Raw genomic sequence first — 19,265 nt, 5'->3', positions numbered from 1 at the left:
AACAGCTAATTCGGCTAACCACTAGCTGAGACAGCATGCAAACTTTTAAAAGACCCTCAAAATAAAACTTCAAAACAAACGTTAACATATATAACAGCTGTTACGTCAGTTCTGCTTTACTTGTGCTCATTTAAAATACAATCACTCAATACTTGTCTTTATTGTTACTTTAAAGTCTTAATTTTGCTGTAGCCTGCTTTTCCCATTATGTTTGACTTAACGTTATTTTAGACTGAATCTAGCTGCCCGTTCTGCCTGCACGATCCGTTCTGCGCATGCGTTATTTGTCGGCTAGCAGTTAGCCGAATTAGCTGTTAGCTAAACTAACGTTAGCTTGGGTGGAGGCTAGCGTGGAACAGATCGGGCAGGTCGTAAAACTGTATTATCATCTGCGCACGCGTGAACATCTTGCACATGCGCAGAACGGATTGTGCAGGTGGAACGGATCGGGTACTGACAGTTCCCCTTGGCAACAGGTAGGCTTGTTATTTTGTTTTTCCATCATTCCATTTTAATATAAATTGTGTAGGCTATTCATAGTTCTAACGTCCCAGAAATGTAAAGAAAGAAAAACATACTTTGATATTTTGTTTTCAGGGATTTTTTTTAACTTTTTTACTCTCCCTGTGTTGAGCCAACAAGCTCTTCTTTTTCTCACGAGGTTAAAGTATTTTTATTTCTCGCCTCCTTAAAACCACAAGGCTTTTATTTTGAAGGATTTCCCGGTTTTATGACGTTTGCAGATACAACTTGACGGATCTCCGCAGAAACGAAACCTAAACGGCTGAAACTTATAGCCAATACACATACTGTGTGTGTGTGTGTGCGCGCGCGTGCGTGTGTGTTTGCAGCTCTGTGCGTGTGTTTGTTTGCCGCTCTGTGTGTGTGTGTGTGTGTGTGTGTGTGTGTGTGTGTGTGTGTGTGTGTGTGTGTGTGCGCGCGCGCACGCGGGTCTGCGTCTACGGTATGCTTAGTGGAAAATCTTGAGTCTTCCGTTTTCTAAAGATTCTGGTGGTCTCTACTTTCTGTCTGTCTGTCCTGCTGCATAATAAAGTCCCTGCTCACTTCCTCCCACTTAAATCACTGATTGTTCCCTTAGTGAAGTGTTCAGACCTCGTGCTCCTGCAGCTTGGAGAATACATTGTTTCACTAAATGATGGCAGGTGTCACACGGATCCTCACTTTCATTTGTAAGTTACTGAATTATTTCGTTTTCATTTATAATATGTGTTGATTTAAATGCAGACAGGCAGGGCACAATGCTTCCCATGCTCACTTTGGATATTAAATTCAAGGGTGTGTCAATGACTCTCACAATGCTGTGTGCAGAAATGTAAGAGCTTTTGGGATAAGCTACATTTAGAAGAGTATTGTTTCTTTTTTAAATATATATATATATATATCGTGTCTGGTTTGTTTATTTGTTTGTGGTCATAATTTTGATTCATGAATCAGGTGGTGGTTTTGGTGAAGTCACACCGTGGTAAAATAACCAAAAACTAAACTGAAAGAAAACACAGTGGCGGGTCTGAGCTGGGACATCTGGTCCACTGTGGGACTTCTTTTCGTAGCCTCTGGCTTTCAGAGTACACGCCCATGTCTCTGTGCTACAGCTGGCTCCTGCAGTCCCACTGAGGCTTTAGGCTTTTTTTAGGGCTGCGCAGTTAATCACAATTTTATCGAAATGGAAATATTACATTACATTTCATTACATTACATGTCATTTAGCTGATACACAGCCCCCTGGGGACAGCTGATAAAAAAATCTGTTCCCTCGGTTTTATAAACTGTACGCACAGCTTCATAACCCATGCTCTCGGTTTTATAAACGTAAGCAAAATTAGAATGATATTTACATATTTGAACTTCTGGGATAAATTTTCTATAGCGAAATGTTATACATTATTGGTGTCTATGAGCAGCCGGCGGCGAGACTGCAGTGAGACGAGTGCTTAGGGGCCGTCTACAAACTACAACACCGACATAAAACTATATTAATTTAATGTTTAAATAAGGTAGTGTCTCCAAACTTACCTCAATTATAACTTGTCTCCTTGTAGTTGTACTACAGCACTTACTTTAAAAAAATAAGTTTGGAGACACTACTTTACTTAATCATTAAATTAATAGATATTTTTGTGTAGGTGTTGTAGTTTTGTAGATGATCCCTAAACATGCCCGGTCTGACTGACTGCAGTCTCGCCGCCGGCTGCTCATAGAGACCAATAATGTTATTTCTCCAGGTCGGAGGACGGCTCGTTTTGATGAAAATGAGTTTGTAGCTCGTTGTTTACCTTACTTTAGGAAAGATGCGTTGTTTGTGATTTTAAGGTCCCATGACATGGTGCTCTTTGGATGTTTTTATATAGACCTTAGTGGTCCCCTAATACTGTATCTGTGGCCTTGACCAACTGCCACTTTGCTCGTTTGAAAGCCATAATGTCTCTCTCTCTCTCTCTCTCTCTCTCATGGGTGGGCCAAATTCTCTGGGCGGGCAAAGCAGAGAAAGGGGAGGTAACCTTTCCCCTTATGACATCATAAGGAGCAAGAGTCCAGATTGGCCCATCTGAGCTTTCATTTTCTCAAAGGCAAAGCAGGATACCCAGGGCTCGGTTTGCACCTATCACCATTTCTAGCCACTGGGGGACTATATGCAGTCATATTAATGTTAAAAAAACCTAAAAAAGTGAAATTTTCATGCCATGGGACCTTTAATAACATTGCGCTATAGAGAATTGATCCCAGAAGTTCAAATCTGTGAATATCTTTTCTAATTTTGCTTACGTTTATAAAACCAAGAGCACAGACTATAAATCTGTGCGCACGGTTTAGTTTTTTCTAACCCCAGGGCTTTTATCAAAGCGACTTACAATTGCTATATATCAGAGGTTGGACACCTCTGCAGCAACTAGGGGTTAAGTGTCTTGCTCAGGGACACATTGGTTGATGTATCGCAGTAGGAATCAAACCCAGATCTCCCACACCAAAGGCATGTGTCATTTCCACTGCACCATCACCACCACCAATATGGCCTAGTGAAATATCCAAATTGCAAGGGGGCACAATTTGTTATTTGTTACATTTGTTAAAGCAAAACTAGAGAACTTTTCCCACTTCTGTCCCCCTACAGGAATTGTCCATCACCGCTGTCGTTATGTCTCATTCGAACTACAGATCCGCAACCCGATCTGGCAAACTTGCATAATGTAATGTAACGGACAATCCCACTTCCAACCTGTAGGGGGACCGAAGCGGGAAAAGTGCTCTATTGTTGCTTTAAAGGCAAACTATGTGTCAAACTACAAAGCGTATTGTACAGAATAAAATAAATGTATTTGTATTGTATAGATCCTCGCTAAAATCACACTATAATCATTTTAAATTTTTATATATATATTAGTACTGTCAGTTAAACGCGTTATTAACGGCGTTAATGCAAACCAATTTTAATGGGAAATTCATTATAGCGAGATCAACGTTCTTTTTGGCCTAGCAAACTTTGTAGTTTTTTTCACATGCTGTTGCAACAACTAGTAACGTTAGAAAAACTACAACACCACACCGGATCTAGCTAGACCGGAAACTTAACAACAGGCATGCCGTACACCCTTGTTTGGGCTTGCGAGCCGGCCAAAGAGTAGTAGGCTAACGTTACGTTTTGACTGGATGGCGAGCGCGAGACGCCGAAATGGATGCCAATAAGATTCTGAATGGAAAGTTTACTTTTAAAAAGTTCCCAAATGGTTCCATTGACCAGACCAAAGTGATCTGTGTGTTTTGTCGTTGTGAACTGAGCCATCATCGCAGCACGTCCAGTCTGAAATACCACTTGATGGCCGAGCACACAGCTGATGCCAATTCTCCGCCCCCTCGTCAAAGCCAGGCGACAAAAGCACAAAGCAAGCCGATCCACTTTTCCATGTTGATAAGAGCAATAAAATGTGAAAAAATAATGGAACAAAGAGAAATCAAGGGACATTTAGAATAGATAAAAATGTGCGATTAATTGCGAGTTAACTATGACATTAATGCGATTAATCGCAATTAAATATTGTTATTGTTTGACAGCACTATGAAAATGAGAATAACGATTGTCAAAATTCCATCTAATATCGTGAATATCAATAAAAATAAAAACAATTAGATAGTTTCCTCATATCGTGCAGCTAGCTGATGGAATTGAGAGGCGGAAACCTTCACGCAGTACAAGACAACAGAGAGCAGAGAGTTGGCGACCCCTCCTGCTGGGGTGGGACTTAAATGAGCCCTATATTGTAGAAATTGTTGACTATAAACTGAAGAAGGGTCCCAAGTAGGGCTGCACGATATGAGGGGAAATTGCGATACACGATAACGCTAAATATCGCGATAACGATATTACCTGCGATATAGAAACGGGTGTTAAAGTGTACGCAGTTCTGCCTTTCTGCTGCTTTCAGTGTTCCTATAAAATACAACAAATTGCTAGATGAATTTAAGACAAGTGGAAATAAATAAGTTGAAGAAATTGAACATTGAATTGAACATTAAAGGCAGCATTTAAAAAAGAGAATAACAGTTACATTTTAAAGAGCAGTTTTCTACAGAGATTTCCTTTGAACTGACACCAAAGTGTCTTTCTCTCTGACCTCTCTCCTCACCTGTCCCGCTCTCCTCAGGTGTCGCGGGATGTCACCTGTCGGCAGCCTTGCCCGTCCCCCGCCCCGCCCTGGTGGTCCCGGCGGGACAGAAGGTCTCGCTCCCCTGCAACCTGACGTCCGACGGAGAGATCACCTGGTACCTCCTGCGCTCTGACCAGCTGGTGCCTCTGCTCACGGTCGCAGAATCCAAATTCGGAGAGGTCTTGGTCACCCCTCACGCCGCGGATGTCGGCCGCTTCCAGAGCCTCGACGGAGCCGGACGCGGTCTGGAGATCCTGGAGGTGGGGGAGCAGGAAGCCGGGCTCTACTTCTGCATCGGACGGTGCTCAGGAGCCGTGTGTCTTAACAGAGGAATCAATCTGGTGGTTGGCGGTAAGAACGTCATTTATTTACTAGGGTTGGGGGTGGGGGGCGGCGGGGTCGATACGGTAGAGTATCGCAATATTTTCTGTGGTAAGGGACCGTTCGGTATTTATGGAATGGACCACCGGAGGAAAATAGGGGAGGGTCATGTCTTTTTATTCTTTGTTGAGGGGAGGGTCATCCAACATTTTTTAGTCCAGAGGTGGGGGTCACCCAACTTTTGTATTCATAGAAACAGCAAAATTTCAAAGTGGCTTTTGATTTGGTGCATATTTTTCCATGTAGCCCTCAGTCTCGAACATTTCATATTTCATGTGAATACTTGTTTACTAGAGGAGTAACTTAGTATTTGAAGTAATGCAGTAATGCAGGAAGTGTGCATTTAGTTTCCATGCTTGTGTTTCCACAACAACATTAGTGAGTAAATCTACTGAAATGGCCACCACACCATAACAGAGGAGTGGGATGCGTCAGATGAGAATGCAAAGGTTTAGTCAAGTATGTCATGGCTGTAAAAAACAATGGTAATCTGTATATATTTAGGTATTGATAAATTGTTGGGGGACGCTCATCCCTTTTTTCAAAGTCGTTTTGGAGGGTCATAGAAAAATTATTACTGGCGAGGGGAGGGTCATGTCTATTTTCACTAAAGGTCCCAAAATTCCTCCGGTGGCCCCTGAAATAAATAACGAACAGTCCCTAATACTGTTTCGATACACAGAGTATCGATTAGGGCTGCATGATATGAAGAAAATAATGCAACGTGCAAAAAAAGTCTCTGCTGTATGAATATATTTCGACTTTATATTGTGTCAACTCTTCGCTGAAAGGTTACATGTTGTTTGAGTGAAACTCAAATCACTCCATGTTTCTGCACACTTCCCCAAAATTGAGTCCGGCATATGTAGTGTAGTATATGAACTTGAAATAACAGTCTGTTGGTTTGAACAACGATGGAGACACATTGGTTTTGGACGAAGCCGCACACTTTAGTGTCAACTAACAAAACAAGCGATCTAATTTCCTCACAGAAACTAATAATAGGTTTGAAAATAGCAACACGTTGAAGGCTGAATAAAGGGCTGCCGCTCAGCTGACCTAACAGCCGTGCAGACGTTTCTGTGGAAAGCAGTGGTTTCAGTGGTGGGGGCTTGAGAGGAAATTTGCTGATTTGTCATCAGTGGTTAGCTTGAGGTTGACGCCAGTTCATGAAGTGAGCAGCACTTTATCAACCGTCTTTTCCTCTCTGCACTGGATTAGGTTTGGAATAGATTTTTTTATATCCGGGACGATTCTAAGGATCAGGGCTTTTTTAACGAAATTCTTTTAACCCTCCTGTTGTCCTCGGGTCAAATTTGACAAATTGTTTATATCAGAAATATGGGTTTCTTTGAACCAAATTGCCCAACAATAACATGGGTTATGGGTATGGAACCCATACAACATTTAAACAAAAATTATTATTATTTTTGGGTGTTTTTATTCAATTTTATAGCATTTAAAAAAAAAAACTTTTAAATGGTTTGAAAACCGTATCCTGACTAGAGTCTGTGATCCACCACAACATCCTCTGATCTTAACTATTAGTAAAAATAATTCATAATGTCTGCTTTTTTTAACTCAAAAATGTGGTATAATGTCATGTAAGTTAGGTTTATTGACCATACATTTAAAAATGTGTTGGAAAAAAAGTGACAAACGTTTTAAAAAGTGACAAAAGTTCATGGTCGATGGGAAGACAACACAAGATTATAGAAATCCTTTTAAACGTTATTCTACTGGTCTAACTGTGCATTTTAACATCATTTTGGACCATCGTGAGACACGGAAAAACTGAATTATGTAGCCTAACTAGAAAGACACCAACAATTCTGAGAAAACGTTACATAAATCCTGAGCCACAGGGCCATCACTACAAAGGTGAGTTTGTGTTACATCAGATATTTATCTATGAGGATTATTGGGACCAAGCTTCCCTCCATGGACACAATACACACACACACACACACACACACACACACACACACACACACACACACACACACACACCGATGCCGGGAACATCCTTAGGGACTCACTGCACGTACAGACGCAGCAGAGGGGACAGTAGCACTACACATCAAACATGCTTCTATAACAGTTGATTTCCCTGCCACAACTAAATAAAACACTGAACAATTCATTGTGATTAAACGTGCAATAAATCTCACTACTTCACTCTACTGCTGCGCAATTTTTGCAATATTAAATCTCAGGACAAATGCAATATCCCACATAGTTGTCACAGACCCATTACCCTTAGGGTAGTAGGATAGTATGTAGCCTATTACTGCTACGGGACATATTGTATAATCACTGTACATATTGTATTAGCCCTCCAATACTCCCAATTTGCACCGCTGTACATACTGTCTAGTTATTCTGTATTACCATAGTCCTAGTCTGTTCATAGCCTGTACATAGCTGTAGTAATAGACATTCATATAGACACATATCTGTTTACTTATATATCATTCATATCTTGCACACTGTAGCATATGCTATTTAAATATCTTATTTAATCACTGCTTAAAGCACTTCTGGTTAGACACTAACTACATTTTGTTGCTCTGTGCTTGTGACATGTGCAATGACAATAAAGTTGAATCTAATCTTATCATCTATGTTTATAGCTCCTGATTTACAGTAGTACTCTTACTCCAGTTGCAGTATTCAAAGTCAATGACATTTTGATTCATCCGAGCAGCATTTTATTTCTACATGTTTCATGTGAAGTGTGGACGGTTGCATTAAAAACTTCTTAAACAACCCAGTGTCATGGCAGTTTGCGAAAGAGTCACGTTATTTTATCTATTGATTTGTGTACACGGACATGTTTGTCTTTTTTTTTGGTGGTCAGAACGTTTTTTTAAACTAATGTATTTCAATGGGAAGCGTCTTTCGTGATCACAGCACGACTACGGTAGCCTGACGTGGTCATACTCAGATTCTAGTCAGAATGTGAACTTCCCGACCTTGAATGTTGTGGGCGGGGCTAAGTTCGGCTGGCATCCAGGCTACGACTACGGTAGCGAATAGTATGAAATGTTGAAAATCCGCTCAGAGAGGTTGGTTGGGGGTGTGGGGGAGGGGTGGATGGGTCATACAATACAGGACGTTCACCCAGGAGACCGCGGATCGTGTCCCGCGTGGGACGTTTCCTTTCCCCGTTCTCCCCTTCTTTTCTTAAACCCAACCTCCATAGCGATGCTTCCCATTACGTGCTGACTAGAGTACTGATCGGGCCAAATTTTCAGTCCGATCCCGGCCCGAGCCCGACAGGCATTAAGATATTTATGTCCGATCCCGACACAGTTAAAATCTCGTTTTATTCCCCTCATACTAATGACACGTGTACGTCTGTTTATGTGGAAATCTTTTATTAAGCAACTGTAGGAAGGCATTCGGAAATGTCAACAGATGAGCGCATCAGCGCACACGGTGGCAACAAGCGCACGTTACACAGGCGTGCACCTACATAATAAGCTGTTTATTTTAAAATGTTCAATGCCTTATGTGACCGAGTCCGACAAGAACATCATTACTAAATATCCAACCGAACCCGGCCCGGCCGACAGGCTCGGTTCGGGTATCCATGCTCTAGTGCTGACCACCACGAAAAACGAGATTAACGTGTCCATGTAAACAAATCGATAGATTAAAAATAACATGACCATTTCACCAACTGCCGTGAGCCTGGGTTGTCTTAAAGCTGTGAGATGTTTCTAAAAATAAAATTTCACATGAAAACAATAATGAGTACTGCAGCGCTAATATTTCCAAAACTGTTACAAATAGTCATAACGAAAGAAGCGAAGTGGAAAAGTCATCAGTCAGTTAACTGCTGCTGTGTTGTTGTGTTCCAGGAGTTGACGGGGAGTCAGCCAGGCAGCCATGTTGGAGTCTGGGGATCTGCCTTCTTCCTGCTTTACTCGTCCTCTGTTTCCTCTTCATCGTTGGATTCTACCTGTGCTCAGGTGTGTGTGTGTGTGTGTGTACCCGTTTTACTATATTCGTGGGGTCCAAAAACCGGGGACTACAGTATACTTGTGGGGTCTGCACAGCCTCATGGGGACCAAAATGCTGGTCTCCACAAGTTTAAAGGGCTGTTTGAGGGTTAAGACTTGGTTTTAGGATTAGGGTTAGAATTAGGTTATGGTTAGGGTGAGGGTAAGGGTTAAGGTTAGGCATTTAGTTGTGATGGTTAAGGTTAGGGTAAGGGGCTAGGGAATGCATTATGTCAATGACAAGTCCCCACAAAGATAGTAATACAGACATGTGTGTGTGTGTGTGTGTGTGTGTGTGTGTGTGTGTGTGTGTGTGTGTGTGTGTGCAGTGTGTGTGTGTGTGTGTGTGTGTGTGTGTGTAGGAAATAATCCTGTGTGTGTGTGCCTGCAGCTCTGTGTGTGTGTGTGTGTGTGTGTGTGTGTGTGTGTGTGTTCCTGTCTGTGTGTGTGTGCTGTGTGTGTGTGTGTGTGTGTGTGTGTGTGTGTGTGTGTGTGTGTGTGTGTAGGAAATAATCCTGTGTGTGTGTGCCAGCAGCTCTGTGTGTGTGTGTGTGTGTGTAGGAAATATTCCTGTGTGTGTGTGTTGCAGCTCTGCATGTGTGTGTGTGTGTGTGTGGAAATATTCCTGTGTGTGTGCTTGCAGCTGTGTGTGTGTGTGTGGGGAAATATTCCTGTGTGTGTGCTTGCAGCGCTGTGTGTGTGTGTCTGTCTGTGTGTGTGTGTGTGTGTGTGTGTGTGTCCTCTACCTCTACCTTTGTGAGGACCAAAAGTTTAGACAGTGAAAGTGAGGACAGTGTCCCCACCCAGTGGTTGTAAGTACTCAGTACATGCACTCGATACTGCACTTGAAGCACAATGTGAAGCTGTTTGTTAGGTTGTCTTATTTTGCATTTGAACACATCATGTAGAGAGCTCAACTGCCGCTCAGATTAATGTTCAATGTACACAGAAGGATTCACAGCTGCATGTTAATTTACTTTTTTTTTTAATTTTCAAGTAGTTACTCAACAATGCTGTGTGTAAAACAGTTATTCTATTCTACTTTACCACATTGATCTGACAGCTTTTCTTACTTTGCAGAATCAAATTATTAATACAACGTAACAAATTATGATGTGATATTAAGCCACCCAGCAGTTTATACAGTTACACAGTTTTTTTTTATTTTCAAGTAGTTACTCCCATCAATAGTAACAATGCTGTATGCAAAACAAACATTGATTTCTACAGAGCTTGTTTAAAAGTCAAAATAAGGCAGTTTAGGGTAAGTAGGTCAGCAGGAAGTCCTTAATCCAGTCAGGCAGTGAAGTAAGGTTGCCATTTGAGAGCGGGCGGGTTGATGCAGAGACTGTATAAGTGAAGCCAAAACATCTGGATCGCCCAAAGATGGTTTCTGTCATTTCGGGTAGATCTGATCACACTGGTGTTTGTTCAAGCGTTAATTTTTCTGATTAGTTTGTTTTTTATTAGTTACTTGATGCTATAAAAGCAGGTTGAAATGTCATGATTGACAGCTGGGATTGACTCGTGATTGGTTCGGGCAGGTGTGTGTTGCGGGACTTTGATGCTGCTACATCCGTGGTTGATGCTCCACGCTCTTGACCGGCAGCTGATTGGATGAATGTGTCATGTGGGACTGGCTGCTCGAGAATTTCAACCGTGGCGGCCAGTTCGGAATACGATCTCGTATTTTACGAAAATAGGTCACCGAAACGTGTTTCTGAAAACATTTTAAGCGAGAAATGGGCCGTACAATTGCTGAATCGGTCTCTTCATTTCAGATCGACAAAGGTCAGTTGGAAAGATTTTCGTCTACTGGATAGTCGCGTCACGGTCAATGGATTAATTTGCATAAAGATGGGCATGGGCCAGCTTTTTGGATGCGCAGCCTTCCCGGGATGCTTTTGTGGGCGCGTTAAAGTCACTTGACGTCACCCATAGGAATAAAGTGGAGCGATAGAAGCCTCGTTCGGACAAATGGATCAGCACTGTATGGTAAAGAGGGAGAAGCAGCATTATTTTTGATCAAATGTAAGAAAAAAGGCTGTACTGGTTCGTGGGTTTTTCTTACACCCCTCTAAATCTTGATCCATGGTCCTGCAGAGGCTCCACGCAGCCTACGTAAGTGGCCGGAAGTTTATACTTGCGTGCGTTGGTGTGCGCGTCGACTTCTTAAAAGACAATGTTTCAAATATTAGGGTGTAGGGTCAGTATCTCAGATCGCAGATTTAACGCCAAAGCATAAATCACGCTTAATAAACAAAAACCGCATCAGGAGCCTTTACTTGTTCACAGTGGGAGGGTGTAAATCATGTTTTACGTGAGGTTTTATGTTGATAATCGAGAAAACTTTAGGTTGAATTAACTTCCCTGATAAATAGGGCCTGGGTATCGTCAATGGTTTCCCAAATCGATTTGATTCTGACTCATTAATATTAACATTCATTCAATAACATTTTGAGATCTCCACTATTGAGTAAAAATAGAAATTTTGAGCATATCAAACACTTCATTTCCTGCCTTCTGGTGAATTGTTCTGCAACAATTTGTGCCTTTTTTGCATCAAGTTATGGAGCAAATGTCGTTTTTTGGGGGGTTTGCACTGGCCAGTTTTGATTATTAGTGGGGTTGTAACCCCCCCATCCCCCTTTTAATTTACTTAATTCACCAGGTATTACATATATTAAACATATCAAAAGATCGATTTGGGGATTTTATTAATCGATAACAGATCACTCAAACAAAGAAAAAAACTAAATTTAATTTGAGAATGGACTATTTGAACCCAGCCCTACTGATAACAGTGTTTGGTGTCTTAAGCCCCCAACGTTGCCTTCCAGGCAGCGCTGTCTGGAATGCACAAGGATTAGGCAATGGTTAGGGGCAGGGCTAGCGTTAGGTGTGTCACTGCCCGATGCGAGTTGCGCATGCGTCACATTGCGAGAAGTAGCCCCCAAGAGGTCTATGAGCTAACGTTAGCAACTGCTGCTGCTGGCTACAAGTTAGCAATCAAACACGACAAAGGCTGTCCCTTGAATGGCGTTTTGAGCTAACGTTAGCAATCAAACAATCATAGATAGCTACGTTTTTGAAATGACTTCCATCTTCTGTTATTGTATGTAAAGAGAAACGTTTGTTATTTTATGGATTCCACAAATTTCAGTAAGACGCGTTATGCCGTAAACCGTTTGAATCTGAGCATGCCCGACTCACATCGGGCCGTGACAAGGTGCCTTGAAGTCGACGTTGGGGACCTAAAACACCATCGAGCACTGATCACTCGTGCTCACGCCAGCTGCAGCAGCAGCCCGTACGGTCGGATGGACTCCTGCACGATGGCTCTCGCCTGGACATCGTTGCACTCTTTGGGGACGTAGACCAACCAGATGTCCTCCCGCTGGCACTTCACCCTCTTCGACGGGTTGATGCGGTTCTGGAGAACCGCTTTGTACGTCTTCCCGTCCACTTTGGACTTGAACCTCTTGCAGTACTTCTCCGCCAGCTTGATGTCCGGCGTGGAGTACGCCCCTCTGCCCCTCGTCTCGGCGTTGACCAGCACAGCGGCGGCGGCGTCCAGGAAGCACGGCTCGTCGCCGGGGCTCCCGCCGTGGGTCAGGATGATGCCCAGGGAGCCGTCCATGTTGTGTCCGTGGTAGGAGACGGGCCAGGCGTCCTTCCCCGTCCCGAGCCAGGTGTCCCCGTCGTACTTCCGCACGACCTGCAGCGCGGCGCGGTTCCAGCCGCAGGGACGGATGTACGGTTCGTTGCCGCGCAGGAATGTCTTGCTGCCGTCCTGGAGGAGAAGGGGGGGGCACAGGTCAACAGGGTCAGGGGTGAAATGCTATTTTGCTACATGCTTGGGGATTACTCCCGTCCTCCTTCCTTCCTTTCCTCTGTCTCTTCTCGCCCCACAAAGAGTGCAGTTTCAACAGTCACAGTTCAATATATGAAAATGTGCAGGCTATTGTGATTGGTTAATACTAAGGCGGGAGGCAGGCATGGTTTAAAGGTCCCATGACATGGTGCTCTTTGGATGCTTTTATATAGACCTTAGTGGTCCCCTAATACTGTATCTGAAGTCTCTTTTATATAGACCTTAGTGGTCCCCTAATACTGTATCTGAAGTCTCTTTTATATAGACCTTAGTGGTCCCCTAATACTGTATCTGAAGTCTCTTTTATATAGGCCTTAGTGGTCCCCTAATACTGTATCTGAAGTCTCTTTTATATAGGCCTTAGTGGTCCCCTAATACTGTATCTGAAGTCTCTTTTATATAGACCTTAGTGGTCCCCTAATACTGTATCTGAAGTCTCTTTTATATAGACCTTAGTGGTCCCCTAATACTGTATCTGAAGTCTCTTTTATATAGACCTTAGTGGTCCCCTAATACTGTATCTGAAGTCTCTTTTATATAGACCTTAGTGGTCCCCTAATACTGTATCTGAAGTCTCTTTTATATAGACCTTAGTGGTCCCCTAATACTGTATCTGAAGTCTCTTTTATATAGGCCTTAGTGGTCCCCTAATACTGTATCTGAAGTCTCTTTTATATAGACCTTAGTGGTCCCCTAATACTGTATCTGAAGTCTCTTTTATATAGACCTTAGGGGTCCCCTAATACTTTCTAGCCACTGGGGGGACCATAGGCAGGCTTTGGGAACACATATTAATGTTAAAAAAAACTCATAAAGGGAAATGTTAATGCCATGTGAAATTTAAACTTTGGCGCTTCCTGGTTGATGCATAGGCTGGCCCCTCGATCTGTCCAATGGTAGAGGACAACACCCCGAAAAGAGATTTCCCACTCTCCCTCCCCCCCGGTTATTGTCCACTCCTTTACGAGGATGGTGTCAGTTTACTTAAGAGGAATTCTAACTATTTCAAACCGGTCTGGTGCCTCCATTATGTCAATATAACCTTTAACTGCCTTATATGTCAGTGCTTTGTGTGTGTGTGTGTGTGTGTGTGTGTGTGTGTGTGTGTGTGTGTGTGTGTGTGTGTGTGTGTGTGTGTGTGTGTGTGTGTGTGTGTGTGTGTATCACTATGTGTTATTTTGCCAGGAACAGCCATTCTTTTAAGATGACTGTTCTCCACTGTACTAGTAAATATTCCTCACATCTCCTCACTCCTTTCCTCCCTCTCTCCCTCTTCACTCACTCACTCTCTCCTTCCTTCTCTCTTTCCTTTAATCCCTCTCAATCTCCCTCCCTCCCTCTGTCTTTCCTTCCCTCACTCACTCCTTTCTTGCTGTCTTTCCCTCCCTCCCTCACTCCTTCACTCCTCTCCCTCCTTCCCCCTTTTCTCTCTACTTCCCTCCCTCCCTCTCTCTCTGCCCTTCCTCCCTCTTCACTCCCTCTCGTCTTCCTCTCTTTCCTTTAATCCCTCTCAATCTCCCTCCCTCCCTCTCTCCTTCCCTCCTCTCTCTTTCCTTCCCTCCCTCCCTCAATCACTCCTTCTCTCTTTCATTTACTCCCTCTCAATCTTGCCTCCATCTCTCCCTCTCAACTCACTTTCTTACCCTCTCTCCTTTACTCCCTCCCTCTCTCTCTCTCCCTCCCTCCCTCCCTCCCTCCCTCACTTGTCACTTACTTCCTTCCCCTTACCCTCTTCCTCCGTTCCTCCTCCCTCCCTCCCTCCCTCCCTCCCTTGTCACTTACTTTATCCTTCCCTCTCCCCCTCTCCTTCCCTCCCTCCCTTTCAGTGTTTTCCAGCATCACAGTTGCCATTTGGGCTCAAACAAAAGAGAGAGACATGCAAACAAGTGGATTACTCAATAAAATACATTCTGGTGTTATCGATCCGAACGAACTAATGAAAGGAAGGAAGAGAGAAAGCGCAGCTAAGCGCCGTCACCTTGATGTTGGTGAAGTCGTAGTCGTACTGCGGATCGAAGAAGTCCTGCGGGTTGATCTTCACCGTGGTCCTGAGGCTGGGCTGCGGCCCGGCGGTGGACGGGCCTTCAGCCAGACACGGCGGGGAGCTGTACAAGTCCTTCTCGTCGTCGTCCTGCAGGGACAAAGTCCCCAGACTCGGGTACTCCAGCTGTTTGAACCCCTCCTGCTTGTAAAACTCCTTGAGGGCCACGATGTTGACAAAGTCCTGCGGGGTGAGCTGGGAGGCCCCCGCTGTCGGCTCAACGTTACAGCCGGAGAGGGCAGACAGGGCCTCGAGACACAGCTGTCTGTCTGGCATGGCTGCTGACAGGCACAGGGAGGCAGGAAACAACCACGTTTACTACTACTACTACGTCAAGGAACTGCTCTTTTCTTGAGAGGTTGAGCTGTTTTTTGTCTTGAAGAAAAGGTAGAACGCGAAGAGGTGGAAGCCACTTTGTCTGCGTCGACACAACCAACTCGCCCAAGTTTCAATTTCATGCTTTCACTTTCAGTAGCTGAGTGTGAGTCACAGCCGGCTCTGCTCTGAGGGGCGGGGCTTAGTCATGCACACAATACTCATAGATAAGGAATGAAAGGACGGAGGAAAAGAAAGGAAACATACAAGGAATGAAAGGACAGAAAGGACAGGGAGAATCAAATAAACAAGGAAAGAAAGGACAGAAGGAAGTAAACAAGGAAAGAAAGGACAGAAGGAAGGAGGAAAAGAAAGGAAATGTATGAGGAATGAAAGGACAGGGAGAATCAAATAAACAAGGAAAGAAAGGACAGAAGGAAAAGAAGAAGGAAGTAAACAAGGAAAGAAAGGACAGAAGGAAAATAAGAAGGTAATAAACAAGGAAAGAAAGGACGGAAGGAAGGAGGAAAAGAAGGAAACAAAGGACAGGAAGAAGGAAATAAGGAAAGAAAGGACTGAAGAAAGGAGGAAAAGAAGAAGAAAGTAATAAAGAAAGGAAAAGAAGAAGGAAATAAACAAGGATTGAAAGGATGGAAGGAAGAAAAGAAGGTTATTAACAAGGAAAGAAAGGACAGAGGAAAGGAAGAAAATAAATGAGGAATGAGAGGACGAAAGGAAGGAGGAAAAGAAGGTTATAAGCAAGGAAAAAAAGGACTGAAGAAAGGAGGAAAAGAATGAAATAAACAAGGAATGAAAGGATGAAAGAAGGGAGGAATAGAAGAATGGTTTCAGAATTTTCCTCATTTAAAAAAAAAAGTAAGATTATATTTTGGGCTTTTCCGCCTTTAATTTTTGACAGGGCAGCTAGGTGAGAAAGGAGAAAAGAGAGAGAGAGAGAGAGGGGGGGAAGACATGCAAGAAATTGTCACAGATCAGATAAACCTCCTGAGTATATGTGCGCCTGATCTACCCACTGAACCAACCCGGCCACTTCTCATATTTCATCTACATTCAGAGCCAATGAACTGCTGTTGAATCCTAAACCAGATCCAAACAGCAGATTAGCTGTTTTTGCCGGTGTAATCTTTCCACCTTGTGCTTAACCGCCCCCTCTCTTCTCTGTCTCCAGGGAAACCAGCTGTTTGCTGCTGTAATCCAATGAGAAGCAACACGAGGCAGAGCGTCACCGAGGTGTGTAGATCCTTCTGTCCTTTCATTCTTTGTTTATTTCCTTGCTTATTTATTTCCCTCTTCCTGTCTTTCTTCCTCCCGTCCTTTTATCCTTTGTTTCTTTCCTTCTTCTTTTCCTCCATTTTGAGAAAAAAATGTCATTCAAACGAACGGACGGAAAACGTAGCAAAATGTTGCACGCTGTTGTAAACTTGAACGTGCCCCAGATTTTTCACAAGCTACTTGTTGTTTTAAAAAAATATAGATAGGTTTATTGATCTTGAACTTAAATAATTGATCTAATATGAATGTGAGTTTTCCTGTGTGAATGTGGAGGTTAACTAGTGTCTTGTCTCTGCAGGAAGTGTCTTTGCACTATTCCAGTCTGAAGCATGCAGACAAGCCCCGCCCCTCGGGCCAAGGAGCGACAGGATTGGTCGAAGAGAACGTCACGTACTCGGCAGTGACAAGTCGCAAGAACCCAACCGGTTCCCACGGGAACAGATAAAATGACTCGCTGTTGTTATTTGTGATTTTAACAGAAGAAAAAATTTCTCTGCTTTCAAATATGATTCATTTGCGATTTTATAAACGTGGCTTTTTTTTAAACAATTACTTTTTATTTTATTTTTTTTACTGTTTCTGCTCTTTAAACAAGTGGAAACTTTCTTTTTTAAATACAAGTTTCTATAACTGATTGCTCTCTAAAGCTAATTTAAGGAACTATTTCCCCCCCCAAAATATGCTGGAGAAACGAAATAACTGTCCTCTCTGTAAGTGTAAGTTTTCTTTAAACTGTGATATTTTAAGCTATTTCACTGATAAGCTTTTCACATTAAAATGCAATAGACTGTGTGAAATGTGTTCAAATGAACATCGTTTACATACACGTAAACACAACAGAAGAATGGTCAAATGTCACTGTACCACTTTAGATACATATAATGATAGAAAGTTTATTTGTACAAACCATGTATATCGGAGTAATATGTAGTATCCACTGTGATTTGTGTGTCTGTAGCTTAGTATCTGTCAACAATTGTAATTTCCCTACTGGGGATCAATAAAAAAGTATAAATAAAATGAGTATAGATTAAAAAGAAATGAACAGTAAATATATCACTTGTTTTTTTTTTCATTTTTAATAAATACATTGTTATAAGAAAAGCTCCGGTCTTGTTTAATTTCTACAACCCGACCTTTATGTACTGAGCCCCTAAAGGGAGATGGGGAATTAGTTACTTTTTTATTTTACTTCTCGTATGCACGAGATACTTTCTGTTGCGCGCGAGAAACCTTTACGTGAGCAGGAGACGCACGCGGAAGCATCTCGTGCTCACGAGAAACCAATCCGAGGCTAGACGCAAAATGATGCTAACAAAGTACTGCTAACGTTATGTGGCTAAAGTTAATATTTCACATCCACAGCATAAAATTGGTTACAGGGTTTTCCACCGGGTCTTAAAAATTCTTAAAAAGTCTAAAATTTCAAAATCCAAATTTGAGGCCTTAAAAAGTCTTAAATTTGCTGAAGTTTTGTGTTCTAGGCTTTCAGCTTCCATGTGATTGGCGCGAGTCTCTTTCGGATTGTACCGCAGACATGAACGGATTTTATTCTTCAGCTTTGGGGCAGTGCAAGTTTAGTGTGACCTGGTTTGAAAACATTTTTATTTAGGCCTTAGTTGATGTTGCGATAAAGGTCTTTAATATTATTGATTATGGACTTAAAAAGTCTAAAAAAAAAAGTCTTAAATTTGACTTGGTGAAACCTGCAGAAGCTCTGGGTTAACAGTAACCTCATAATCTTTTGTGTGCTCTCGAAAGAAGTATCTCGTGACGAGAAAGTTTCTCTGACCCAGAGTGTTTTTTTCCTCCTATCCCAGAATGCATCTGTGGTGTAGCCAGACCTTATTCCACAGTGCTGTGGAGATAGAGCTGGCAATGCGAAACTAAAATGCGTCTGACACGGACAATCTCCTGTTGTGTGCTACATGTGTGAAACGCAAACTTCGGACCTGATTCTCCAGACATTGTACGGATTTCATTTGAGGAAACGGCTCAGGTCTGGTATTAATCTTGTCATCTAACTCTTAGCAAGAAAGCAAGTAGGCTAATATCCTGAAAGGGACGTGGGGAACGATTTATTTTTTCTCGTACTTCTCGTGTGCAAAAGATACTTTCTGGTGCGCAGGAAAATGATGCTAACAAAGTACTGCTAACATGGGAGCTTGCCTATGTTCCCACAGCCCTATGTTCCCACATTTCCTTTTTCATAAATTTGTATCAGATTTTATCCCCCTTTCTCCCAATCTGGTAGCCAATTACACCCAACCTGTAATCCAGTAGCAATGGACTACCGATAGAATGTGTAGCTTTTAGCTAAATCTGGTGGAAACCTAACCCTGGAACATACAGTAGGGCTGTGGGAACATAGGGCCTAATTTTAAGAAAAATCTTAGAAATGTAGGAACATAGGGCTGTCAGAACATAGGGTCTAATTTTCAGTGGAAAAAAAAATTCTTAGAAATGTGGGAACATAGGGCTGTGGGATCATAGCTGTGGGAATATAGGGCTGACCCCGCTATTATGTGGCTAAAATTAACATTTCACATCCACAGCATGACAGTAACCTTACCCCCACCCTTATAATCTTAGAGTTTGTTGATGACACTATTAGGTAGCCTACATTTCGTTGCGTTTTCAGGAAGATGAATTCCTCCTCCTCTGCAGCCATCCTGACTGGTACTCGGATTGGA

General features: G+C 42.7%; 2 protein-coding genes across 2 annotated transcripts; one reads left to right on the top strand and one right to left on the bottom strand.

Annotated features, from left to right (window-relative positions):
• Nucleotides 1-962: 962 nt before the first annotated feature.
• On the top strand, nt 963-17,612 carry LOC114568630 (uncharacterized). The gene is made up of 5 exons (XM_028598233.1): nt 963-1,190; nt 4,659-5,012; nt 8,909-9,019; nt 16,469-16,530; nt 16,871-17,612. The coding sequence occupies exons 1-5, from the start codon at nt 1,154-1,156 to the stop codon at nt 17,015-17,017; spliced, it is 711 nt and encodes a 236-aa protein (XP_028454034.1). The 5' UTR covers nt 963-1,153; the 3' UTR covers nt 17,018-17,612.
• Nucleotides 12,163-15,484, bottom strand: LOC114568629 (uncharacterized). Its single transcript, XM_028598232.1, has 2 exons — nt 14,902-15,484; nt 12,163-12,842 (listed from the first exon to the last, which is right to left on the bottom strand). Exons 1-2 carry the CDS (start codon nt 15,238-15,240, stop codon nt 12,336-12,338), a joined length of 846 nt encoding a protein of 281 aa, XP_028454033.1. The 5' UTR covers nt 15,241-15,484; the 3' UTR covers nt 12,163-12,335.
• Nucleotides 17,613-19,265: the final 1,653 nt, after the last annotated feature.

The sequence above is a fragment of the Perca flavescens genome, chromosome 14 (genome assembly GCF_004354835.1).
Source record: "Perca flavescens isolate YP-PL-M2 chromosome 14, PFLA_1.0, whole genome shotgun sequence".
NCBI classification, from domain to species: Eukaryota; Metazoa; Chordata; class Actinopteri; order Perciformes; family Percidae; genus Perca; species Perca flavescens.
Note: the sequence above shows the minus strand (reverse complement) of the source record. Positions and strands in the feature narration are given on the sequence as shown.

What these genes read in the sequence shown, in the direction of transcription:
- LOC114568629 (XM_028598232.1), bottom strand. Translation starts at nt 15,240, where the DNA reads ATGCCAGACAGACAGCTGTGTCTCGAGGCCCTGTCTGCCCTCTCCGGC. An exon ending in ACGACTTCACCAACATCAAG is followed by an intron (nt 12,843 to 14,901) that starts GTGACGGCGCTT and finishes CTTCTCCTCCAG; the next exon opens with GACGGCAGCAAGACATTCCT.
- LOC114568630 (XM_028598233.1), top strand. Translation starts at nt 1,154, where the DNA reads ATGATGGCAGGTGTCACACGGATCCTCACTTTCATTT. An exon ending in ACGGATCCTCACTTTCATTT is followed by an intron (nt 1,191 to 4,658) that starts GTAAGTTACTGA and finishes CGCTCTCCTCAG; the next exon opens with GTGTCGCGGGATGTCACCTG. An exon ending in TGGATTCTACCTGTGCTCAG is followed by an intron (nt 9,020 to 16,468) that starts GTGTGTGTGTGT and finishes CTCTGTCTCCAG; the next exon opens with GGAAACCAGCTGTTTGCTGC.